Here is an 11,103-nt window from a genome sequence, read left to right as displayed (position 1 = left end):
GCCTGTATGCAGAATGAGGTCCTCGTTTGCAGATATTTACAAACATGGGTGTGTATGTGTTTAGCCCACTAACAATAACTTTAACAAAATTTATGCTTTCACATACATATGCATGCAGGTTTGAGAGACAAACCTGGGGAGTGGGGCTTAACAGCATGCTTGGTTACCAGGCAAGTTGATGATGATGATAAGAAAATTGTCTCCTTTGGCATGATTGGATCAGATCAAGCCAAATATTGTGATTGAGTTCACCTCTTGGCATCGCATATGTTTGCCTTTAGTATAGTTGACTTCATTATCACTATGATCAATGCATATTAAGACTGAGAATCACTGACAAGGCAAATAAAAGTTTCAATGTAAAATTACATGATTTTGTCACGGGGATTTCATGGTGCTTCGACCCAATGATGTTAAATTCCCAAGCAGAATAATGCAGGATTGCCATGTTATGCCACAATATTGGGCTACTTTAATGGCTGGATGCTTAAAGGTGGGCCACTGTTACCACTAAACAGGATTCATTATGGTTTGCAGGAACTCAAAAAAAAATGGCTTGCATGCTTAGGGACTGTTCACAAACACTTTTTTCAAGTTTTTCAGCCCCTCCCCCTTACAGACCTAAAAAATTTCAGGCCCCCCCCCCGCCTTTTTGACATGAAAATAATGGATCAATCCCATAAAAAATCATATAAACTCAATTTTCAAGGGCCCCTTTTTGCATCAGGCCCCCCTAACAAGTGTTTGTGAACGGTCCCTTAAGGTTAGCATTCACCCCTCAAAATTGGGAATTTTTGGATATGTTTTTGAAAAATTTAACTTAAAATAAGTGTTCTCTTTATATCATATTTTTTGGAATTATTCTGGTATACCCTGCGTACAAGTATAACCATATCCCTAACCCTAACACAGGGTGCACAGGGTAACCCAGAATTGTACCAAATGTTTTTAATAATTACAACCTTTTGGGCCATATTTTTAAAAAGTGGACCTTTTTTTTAAATATGGGTTGTGGCTGTAGGCTTGGATTCACGACAATAAAGTCCCAGATGAACCATTGGTAGATTGCTGCCTAAATTCAGTAAAGGCACCATATTTGTGTGCTTTTTGGGCTTGAAAGAAGACTACTTGAACTTAAAGGTGTCATCTGGGCCTTGGTCTACCATTATATAAATAGTAGCAACTCTCAATACATTAGTTATACAGAAGGAAAAGTTTGACTGCGTATTTAGGCAAATGCTGATAAAAGAAAGTTGAGTCTCACTAGGACAACTTTGTGAAAGACATTAATGACTACATAAGCAGATCAAAATATGGCGATGTATTTCATCAAAAGGAGCCTACTGCTGACTGTTTTACTTGCCTATTTATATTTCATTCAGACATGCTTGACACAAGGTAAGTTGATAGTTTTTAACAGTTTTTAGGTCTAAAAAAATTTTGATTGGCGTAACCCGACCGACTCTAAAAATAGGCCCGACCCTAGACTTTTTTTCTTATTTTTTTGTAAAAAAAATTTAATTTAATTTAAAAAAAGAAACAAAAAAGTTTCAAGGCCTTTATCTCTTACGCAATTTACCGCTTGTGTGTAAATTTTTTTTTTTTTATGTTACGCCAATCAAACAATTTTTTAGGCCTTATTTTGCTGCATTTTTTGTTTGTGCTTGTGTCAGCCCTTGTAAATTGTGAGGGTCGGTCAGCATACAAATATTGAATGAGTACAATGGTAAGAATATTTTCATGAGGTGAAATATGGACTGTTCCATTCAACGAGGCTTGATGGATCAGTTCATTTCACCGAATGAAAATATTCTTTCCATTAAACGAATAAAAACTGTCAATATTTGTTTTATATATAACTCGTACATATAAAATTCTTTATCTTCCGCTTAATTTTATAAATCACCAGAAAAACAAAATAAATTACAAATTTACAAACTGTATTTATTTTAGAAACGACACCCACACCTATAATTGGCGAGTTGAAGTGATTGTCGGCGTCTGTCAGTGTTGCCATGGTAGCTGTGTGCCAGTGCAATGGAAAATGGACAATTGCACTGGCGCGGGGTGCATTAGTCTTTTTCTATAGCAAAGATATTCAATAGTAATTGACTAATCAAATGATAAGAATCTTTGTATGAGTTATATAATGTATAATGAGAGTTGACTTGTAACCCCATATGGATTATTTTCATGCATTTCTCTATGTTATGCGTAGCCACCTATATCGTATTTTCTTATACGTAGCCTAACAACGTTAACGACTTCAGGCTGGGTTTTCAATGCGCAGACTGAAGATTACCATATTCTTTAAACACAAATATTCAAGTACAAGCTAGCCTTAAAGACCCATTCAGTGAAACTGAAAATGCAGAAACTTGTTGCAAATGTTTATAGAATCCAGTTTAAATGAACATTAAAAGTGGGCTTTATCAACCAAGGTCACAACAAAGATTTATAGCTAATGTGAGTGTCTTCAAAAGGGAATTTGTTGAGTCCTCCTCCTTTGTAATGAAGAATAGATAAGAGGGATTAGTCACAGGCGATCAATTTTGTTGTGATTTCTTCTCATCTACTATTTCCATGTTTATCTGTACAACTGCATGGTTTTTGAGTCATCAGCACTTTAATAGTGCCAACTGTTGAAGTAGGGGTGTGGATGTGTGGGGTGTGTGTACATGTGTGACAAAAGCTGCTACAAGTGCATGATTTGATCTGCAGTGAATTATAATGCAAACTAAAGTAAATTTACTTCATATAATGATTTAGTTCAGGTTTATGTCTAAATGTCTCCTTTGAAAATCACGACATATAATTTAACAAGTAGCACATGACCTCATTATTTTCAATCATGTTTTTTTGTTTGTTTTGTCACAGTTGCTGCTAATGTTCAAATTGGCGCTCTCACAGACCACGGTATGCAGATAACATGGGATGCTGTACCAAATGCACAGTCATATTCGGTGACCCTTGTAGGACATGATGGTTTCGACCAGACAGTGACATTCCCTGCTGTTGCAACTGGTTATACCTTCACAGCATTATCAGCTAATACAGTATATCAGGCACGTTTGGATATTGTTGTGAATGGTCAAGAAGGTTTTGCTGGGTCTGTTATGGGCACTACAAGTAAGTTCCATTATCGACCCCATTCATACCAGAAAATGACTTCATTCATTCAAGATACAGAGAATTAAAGATAGGATTTTGTCTTTTATCTTTTCAATAAGCTTCAATATCGTGTCATTAGATAAAAATATGGCCAGCCCATCCTGTATGACATATTGGATAGGAAAGAGACAAAAAAATCCTATCTTTTATTCTCATTCTTATTCTGTTTTAAGTATAATGTAAAACAAACAAGAAATAAACTAAGTTACTTTTGTGAAGTTTATACATACATATACATTCATATAAGAGCTTAGAAAGTGCTATTACATTAAAATCAAATGCTACAAGAACAAGAGAATGAACAAAAGCAAAAAGTCAAAAAGGATAATAATAAGCCTTAAGAAATTTTCTGTCAATGTTGCCACCGAGGTTGCCTTCCTGATGGTATGCGGAAGGCAGTTCCACAATGCTGGACCTGCGGAATGAAAAGACTTGTCACCACTGCGATTTTAACAGATGTGAGTGTTCAGAAGACTGGTATCCATAGAGGATCTTGTTATAAGGAGCAGATTCATGTAAGCATTTGAAGATGTACAGATCGACAGTTTGAATTTGAGAGACTGCAAACGATCAAGGTGTTTTGAAAGTTTCGAACATTATCAGATGGTTTAATGATACTGTCTCCCACTTTAAGTCAATGGTGAGAGGTTACTAAGACCTTGAGGTACCGACTATGAAGAATTCAGTTTTATTCGTTTTAATTTGTAATGCACATCCAGTCTTTGAGTCTTATGTAGAAAGATATCAGAATATTGAAAGCTATTGAATACACTGCAGAACTAAAATTATTGATGACTGAGTTAGATTTGTAGAATTTTCACACTCCATAGTAGAATATTCCAAACAAGCAAATCATGTCCAGTACAATAATTAGAGACATTCAATATGTTGATGAGATCCCAATAAATTAGGTGATGAAGTTTCCAAGGCAGTAAGATGGTGAGATGCTAAATCTATACATTAATGTAACAAAATCAAACAGACTCGATGTCAGAGCAATAGTTAATTTTCACTTTCAACAAAATGAGTAGATAATTGAACCATCGTCAACACACAGTGCTCCAGACGCATTGGGGCCAGGGTATGTTGAGAGGAAAGCTGTGGTTTTAGCCTGGGGGTTTTAGCTCTTGAATATTTAGAAGTGAATTTTGGAGAGGACTGAAGAAGTTAAATTACTTAAGATTTTGTAGTACCCATGTATACAGCCTGTCTCAAAAAAAAATTGTGCAAGTGAAAAGCGCCCTCTTTGGCGCTTAGAAAATACCGTTGTGACATGATGCTTACATCAACGTCAAGGGCACAGTCTTATCTCAAATACCGTTTGTTCTGTTCAATTTGCTCTTTTTAATCTCGAGATATGCTTAGTTAAGAACGAAAGGGTAAAATCACAATTGTGCCACTTTTTACTAGGGAATAGGGCTGTACATGTAAATCAACGATAGCTGATGTTGATGCATCTAATGCACGATACCCGTGTGCATTAGACGCATCAACACCAGCGCGCGTGCCTTATTTTGTCTAATTTCATTAATTTGTCAAATTTCATTTAAAGTTCATTAACCCATAAGTGTGTAATATTTATTTGTTTTTTAACATTGTCTTGAATGACAAAAAGAACAGTATTTACCATGGTAAAATCATTGGCATGCACATGTATTTAATTTTACAGCAGAATGTGAATTATTTATTTATCATTTAATAGGTCGTTAGTAGAAAAAGAGAATCATTAGGCCTATACCTTTGTAATGATAAAACATTAAAAACAATTTTGTATTGTTGTGTAATTGATGCGTTCTTTTGATTTGACGAAGGAACTCTTGATAAACTTGATGCTATTGATTTACATGTACAGCCCTCTTCACTAGTAAAAGTGGCACAATTGTGATTTTACCCTTTCGTTGTTAAGTAAGCATATCTCGAGATTAAAACAAGCAAATTGAATAGACTAAACGGCATTTGAGAGCTACGAATATGCCCTTGACGTTGATGTAGGCAATATGTCACAACGATATTTTCTAATTGCCACAGAGGGCACTTTTCACTTGCACAATTTTTTTTGAGACAGGCTGTATATTGCTTCGTTACCCAGAGACAGAATCGAGGCTGTGGGACAGAATACAAATATTGGTTCCTTGCAATTAGAAATCTTATAATCTGGAATCAATAATGTTATTTCTTTCTTAATCATTTTATGCATAAAATTCAAAATCTTTTTTCAAAACAATTTTACAGAAACTACAGGCAATGTCCAGTCTTCTAATGTACAAGCTAGCAGCATGGATATAAGCTTTAACAATGTTGCCGGTGCAACTGGTTATGTGGTGTCTGTCATAAGTTATGATAAAACTGATGTACGAGTCCTGCAGTCTACCGGGTCCCCACAGACAATCACTGGTTTGAATGCTGATGCATACTATCAGATAGGGGTTGATGCTATCATTGGTGGCATAAGGACTGAAATAGGTGCATTGGCAGAAAGGACAACGGACACAGGTTAGTTGCAAAGAAAAAGAGTATTTAGAGTCTTACTGTTTGAAATATACCAGAATTAATTTTAATTGTAGCCATAAATACATCATAACAAAATAAAACCATGAATAATTGGGAACCGATTAGCCCATGTCAACTAGCAGCTAGGGGCAGGGGGGGCCCCTCCGATGTGAACCCCTGCCCTCTGCTTCCCCCAATGAAGAAGGCAAGTAGGCCTACTTCTAGGAGTTATTAATTAATCTCATATTTGGTCATTTTAACCTTAAGGAAGGGGTATGAACGTTTGGACAGTATTTATTGTGGGACATTAGAGCACATCAGACATATCGAATTGCATTCTGAATACTGAAGAATGTCCTTCTGATATCAAATAATTTTAATAATAATGATTTTTTGAAATTCGCAATGTAATACACATTTTATGGCAAATCATTAAAATTGATATTTTTGATATTTAACAGTACTTGAAGTAAACTTTATAAATCTGATGATTTATACTTAAAGTGTATGTAGGTGGGATGAAAATCCGACGATCAATTGAAAATTTTGACCTTTCGTATTGAAGATATGGATTTTTTTTCCCAAAACACCAACAAAAAATAGGTCTTTTTGGGAAAAAAATCCATATCTTCAATATAAAAGGTCAACATTTTAATTTTCAATTGATCATCGGCTTTTCCTCCCAGCTACATACACTTTAAGAATATATCATTATACTTATAAAATTTATTTCGAGGACTGTTATATATCAAAAATTTGAAAAATATCAAATTTTAATAATTTGTCATAAAATTTGTATTATATTGTGAATTTCAAAAAATGACAATTATTTGATATCAGAAAGACATGCTTCATATTCAGAATGCAATTCGATACGTCTGAGGTGCTCTCATGTCCCACATAAAATACTGTAGAAACGCCATAAACGCTCATTCTAGATCCCTTAAAAAACCCAATTTATTCCACTTTTGTACCATATGTCACCAGTTTAGCTTCAATATGCCAAAAAAAATTGCGCGCATTGCTACCATAGACTTCTTTTGATCCAAGAAGGTGCTGGATTTGCTAAACTTCCAGACAATTTTTCCAACCCCATCCTTCCATGTCAAAAAGAAATCTACACCACTATTCCAGGGATACATTCCAAGCAGATCCCAAGACTCCTTATAAACCCAAACAGCATGAACGATGCCTGCCCCCTCATTTAATAAGTTTGCCTCTGCTTGCCCCCCCCCTTAAATGAAAGTTCTTTTTTGGTGGGCGGCAGGGAGAGGCTTTGCCTAGGGCGGCAAAATCCCTACAGCTGGATTTACTGGAACTAATTGTAAGGTAAGTGTGTTGGTAACTATATGATTACTTCTTGCATAAAGATACTCCTGATCATAGAAATCCACCCGAAACCTCAGAAGGACATTCTGAATGGACTTTGGTGTGTCTGATGTGCTCTCAGGTCCCAAAACATACTGTGCAAAGGTGGGTCTGTGTGCCCTTAATCAAGAAATACTTCAGATAGTGTACATGAGAAAAGCATATTAATGTACCTTTTTCAAGTATAAATTATCCAAAATTCCAAATGTGTTAATTTTAACATGACAAAACATTGAACCAAAATTTGCAAGATGGTTAAGATGAGAAAGAACAAGAAATAGATATATTTTCTTTAAATTTAATTGTTACTTTATTTTATTGTAGTATATAGAACTAATTTGCCAGATTGTGATTCTGATATGAAATATTGTTATTTAATTTTGTAATATGTCCATACATCAATATATTGTGCAGAAAATAATGAACATCATTTTATAATGAAGATGATATCACTACCATAATAGCTCTTTGAAGTGTTTTCCTCTCTTTCGAATAATATATTTTTAATATCTATCAACATAATTATAAACATTTTATTTTTAAAAAGCTCAGGCCCCTAAACTTTGAAATTTTAATTTATTTGATTAAATTTACACACTATTACTAAAGTAATACAATATGTTAAATTTCCCTTTTAAGTAGTTGTCTGATAAGTAGGCATCCAATTGTATGCACACAGAAAAAATACAAATTAAGTTTCAGTCATTAAATTCTTTTCCTATTGATATATTTGTTTCTTGTAGATGTCAATGAATGCATATCAAGCCCATGCCAAAACGGTGGTGTCTGTATAGACGGGATAAACATATACATATGTATATGTCAAGATGGATTCCAAGGGGTTACTTGTGAAACGGGTAAGATATTTCAGATATTTTTAAATACTTCTCCTGCACTGCTCACATTAAATGTAAATATATAAATAACAGCATAGAAGAATCAGTTAAGTTTATGCTTTTTAGAAATGGGCATGTCTTTATTGGAAAGTTTATATTATAAGGCCATGTTATGGAACTTCAGTAAATGCTATTAAGTATATTTAATGTTTTTTACTCAAAATACTGAAATAATTATTATAGTAACTGTCAGGAAAGAATTCTGTCCATTTTAAATTGAAATAAAGGCCATCTTAAAGCCTTAATGTATGATTTCCTTCAAATTTTAATTTTGTTATTCTATACTCAAAATACTGAAATGACACTAGTAATAATGGTAGGGAAGGGTTTCTGTCCATTTTGAGCTGAAATAACAAGGTAAAGTGAAAGAAACCCTACTGGTTATTTAGGCCGTTTAACATGCAGTTCTATACGAGGACATAAAGTAATAATTTTATGAATTATGACTTTATGTCATTAAGTTTCAGTCATTAAATTCTTTTCCTATTGATATATTTGTTTCTTGTAGATGTCAATGAATGCATATCAAGCCCATGCCAAAACGGTGGTGTCTGTATAGACGGGATAAACATATACATATGTATATGTCAAGATGGATTCCAAGGGGTTAATTGTGAAACAAGTAAGATATTTCAGATATTTCCATTTTGCTTGACAAAACCAAGTGAATTTTACTCACTACAATATTTTGTGCTTCACATCAGAGGACTTCACCAGCTATGACTGATATGGTCATCTGATCCACTTTCCCGGGAAACCTCTTAGTCTCTTTTCCAGTCTTTAAAAGAGGATTGTAGATGATTGGGAGCACCCTCTCCACCAAAAATAGTTATCTGAATTCTCTTTGACAGCATGAACTCCTTTGTTAATGGAAACAGAATACAAAATTCAAGAAGAAGGGAGAATCCATACAGCCCTTAAAACTTGTGGCTACCCAGACTAGTCTATGGATAAGTTGAGACCAAGTGCAAGATAAAACTCAAAATACTGAAAAGAGATCAAAGAATTCTAAGACCACCGATGACAAAAGCAAAGATATGGTGGTGATTCCATATGTCAATGGCCTCACGGAGTGAATCCAGAGAATTTATAAGAAACACAAGGTTAATACGGCTATGAAGCTCCACCAAATGCTTAGAAAAATCCTAGTCCACCCGAAAGACAACCGTTTGAAAGAAAAATTAAGAAGAAAAAAACGGCAATTGCATCTATGAAATTGAATGCCAAAACTGTGACCTGTCATAATGTCGGTGTAATTTTCTTTTGAAGTTATGGCTATACTTTTAGATTTGATATTTTGGGGTAAAAAAGTCACAAAAAACACATTTTGTAACCAAAATATCTCAGTTCTCGTCACTTTTTAGAAATGCCAGCCGGGTTAAACAAATAGAGGAGACTCTAACGATTAATTCTAACCCAGCTGGCAACTTTGTCAAAAAATGATGCACAGAACCCTATGTAGCTAGAAAGTGGCCTCTCTACTATTACTTGTGATATGTTACTGTACTTGTACTCATACTCATGCCAAAGTACTTGCAATGTATATTTACCACTAAAGTACTTATATTATTCTTACAATTAATTATTGTTTTTCCTCTCCAATTCAGCTGTCAATGATTGTGATCCAGTGAATCCATGTCAGAATGGCGGGGAGTGTATTACACAGATAGAAGGCTATTATACATGTGTGTGTTTGGCAGGGTTTGCAGGGACTCACTGTGGGACAAGTAATACTACAAGTAAGTCAGAATATTGGTATCAGGTGAGATTATGTAAGTTAACGTCATGTACCTATATGATATGGGGCTAGTCAGTCATTTCAGCAGTAGGTAAAGCTATGCAAGCTGCCATAACTCTGTCATTTAGTATCCTGGAAACCCAGGCCTTGAACACTACCGAGCACCCATTGCACTTATGTCTCGCATTCACTCATTGTATGTGTCCAGCATCGCCTAGAAAGCAATCCTGGATGCATTCTGTGGTCTCCAGCACCCCAATGGCAGCTCCCATGCATGTACAATTTGCCGTACGTTGGGGGGGGGGGTACATTTTAGGCTCTGTATCAGTGTGCATTATTGATATTCACCTACATGTAGCTATAAACACTATCGGAGTGTCACAACAACTTTTTCAACGCAGAATTATCATGAGTCTGTCATGCACTTATCACGGACGACACCGTCTCGATGCGCCTTGCCAACATTCTTGTATGCCCAATATATGACCATCTTGGTTTATTGTAGTTTTCACCCTCTCTCACACGATGTGAGAGACACATCTATACTCTCTCCTTCTTCCCCACTTTCCCCTTTCTCTCCCCATCTCTCTCCCCTCAGCTCTCCCTCCCCCTCCGTTCTCCCTCACCTCTCTCCCCTTCTCTCTCCCTTTCTCTCTTTCTTCCTTTCTCTCTTTCCTTCTTTAGGGATCGCTTGGCACCCCCATGGTGACAGCCCTGGATTTGATGGAACTCTCTGCCAAAACAGTAAGTATAACAATATAATGAAGTAAATCATTATTGACTCAACTGGAATTTTGATTATTGTTTTCAGTATAGGCTATATGATAGCGTAATTATGTTTGTATAAGGTAATAATTATAGTAACTTAATTTTGGAAATGCCTTTGGCCTCCATGGACCAGATTGTGTCACATATTATATTGTCACCCTGCTAGGATAATTGCCTTAGTCATTTTTTGTAATTTTGAAAATAAGTACAATATATTGTTCAAGCATGCATCATACGTATAATGAGACAAATGTAAAGGAATTCTCAGAAATAATAAGGGTGATTACATAACTGATACATGAGACTTTCATTGACAAAAATCAGAGCAAAATCTTCAGACAAACAGCTGAGTTAGGCATAAATTCAGGTGTTAAAATGCCTAACTCACCATTGTCACCTGTCAAAACTCGCCCCAAAATCTCCTTTATGATATTTATGATTGGTCAAAGTCAATGGCATATATTACAGCAGGTGCACATGTTAATAGACACATGATTTAGGCAAATATCTCAATTTGACTGAAAAATGAGCTAAGCAATTATCCTAGCAGGGTGATAATATGCAATTTCCTGCTTGCCAAACTTATACACTAGACTGATGTCACTACTAACTTTACGAAACTTGTGGTGGAATGAAGAGGCTACATAAAAGCCAGTACATTGTCACACTTTT

General features: G+C 35.4%; 1 protein-coding gene across 1 annotated transcript; it reads left to right on the top strand.

Annotated features, from left to right (window-relative positions):
- Positions 1–1,313: 1,313 nt before the first annotated feature.
- LOC140149997 (uncharacterized) lies at positions 1,314–10,479 on the top strand. Its single transcript, XM_072172000.1, has 7 exons — positions 1,314–1,398; positions 2,878–3,129; positions 5,404–5,664; positions 7,773–7,886; positions 8,434–8,547; positions 9,533–9,664; positions 10,475–10,479. The coding sequence occupies exons 1-7, from the start codon at positions 1,314–1,316 to the stop codon at positions 10,477–10,479; spliced, it is 963 nt and encodes a 320-aa protein (XP_072028101.1).
- The last annotated feature ends 624 nt before the right edge of the window (positions 10,480–11,103 follow it).

This window comes from Amphiura filiformis, chromosome 4 (genome assembly GCF_039555335.1).
Source record: "Amphiura filiformis chromosome 4, Afil_fr2py, whole genome shotgun sequence".
Lineage (NCBI taxonomy): Eukaryota > Metazoa > Echinodermata > Ophiuroidea > Amphilepidida > Amphiuridae > Amphiura > Amphiura filiformis.
This window is presented reverse-complemented; position numbering and strand designations above follow the sequence as displayed.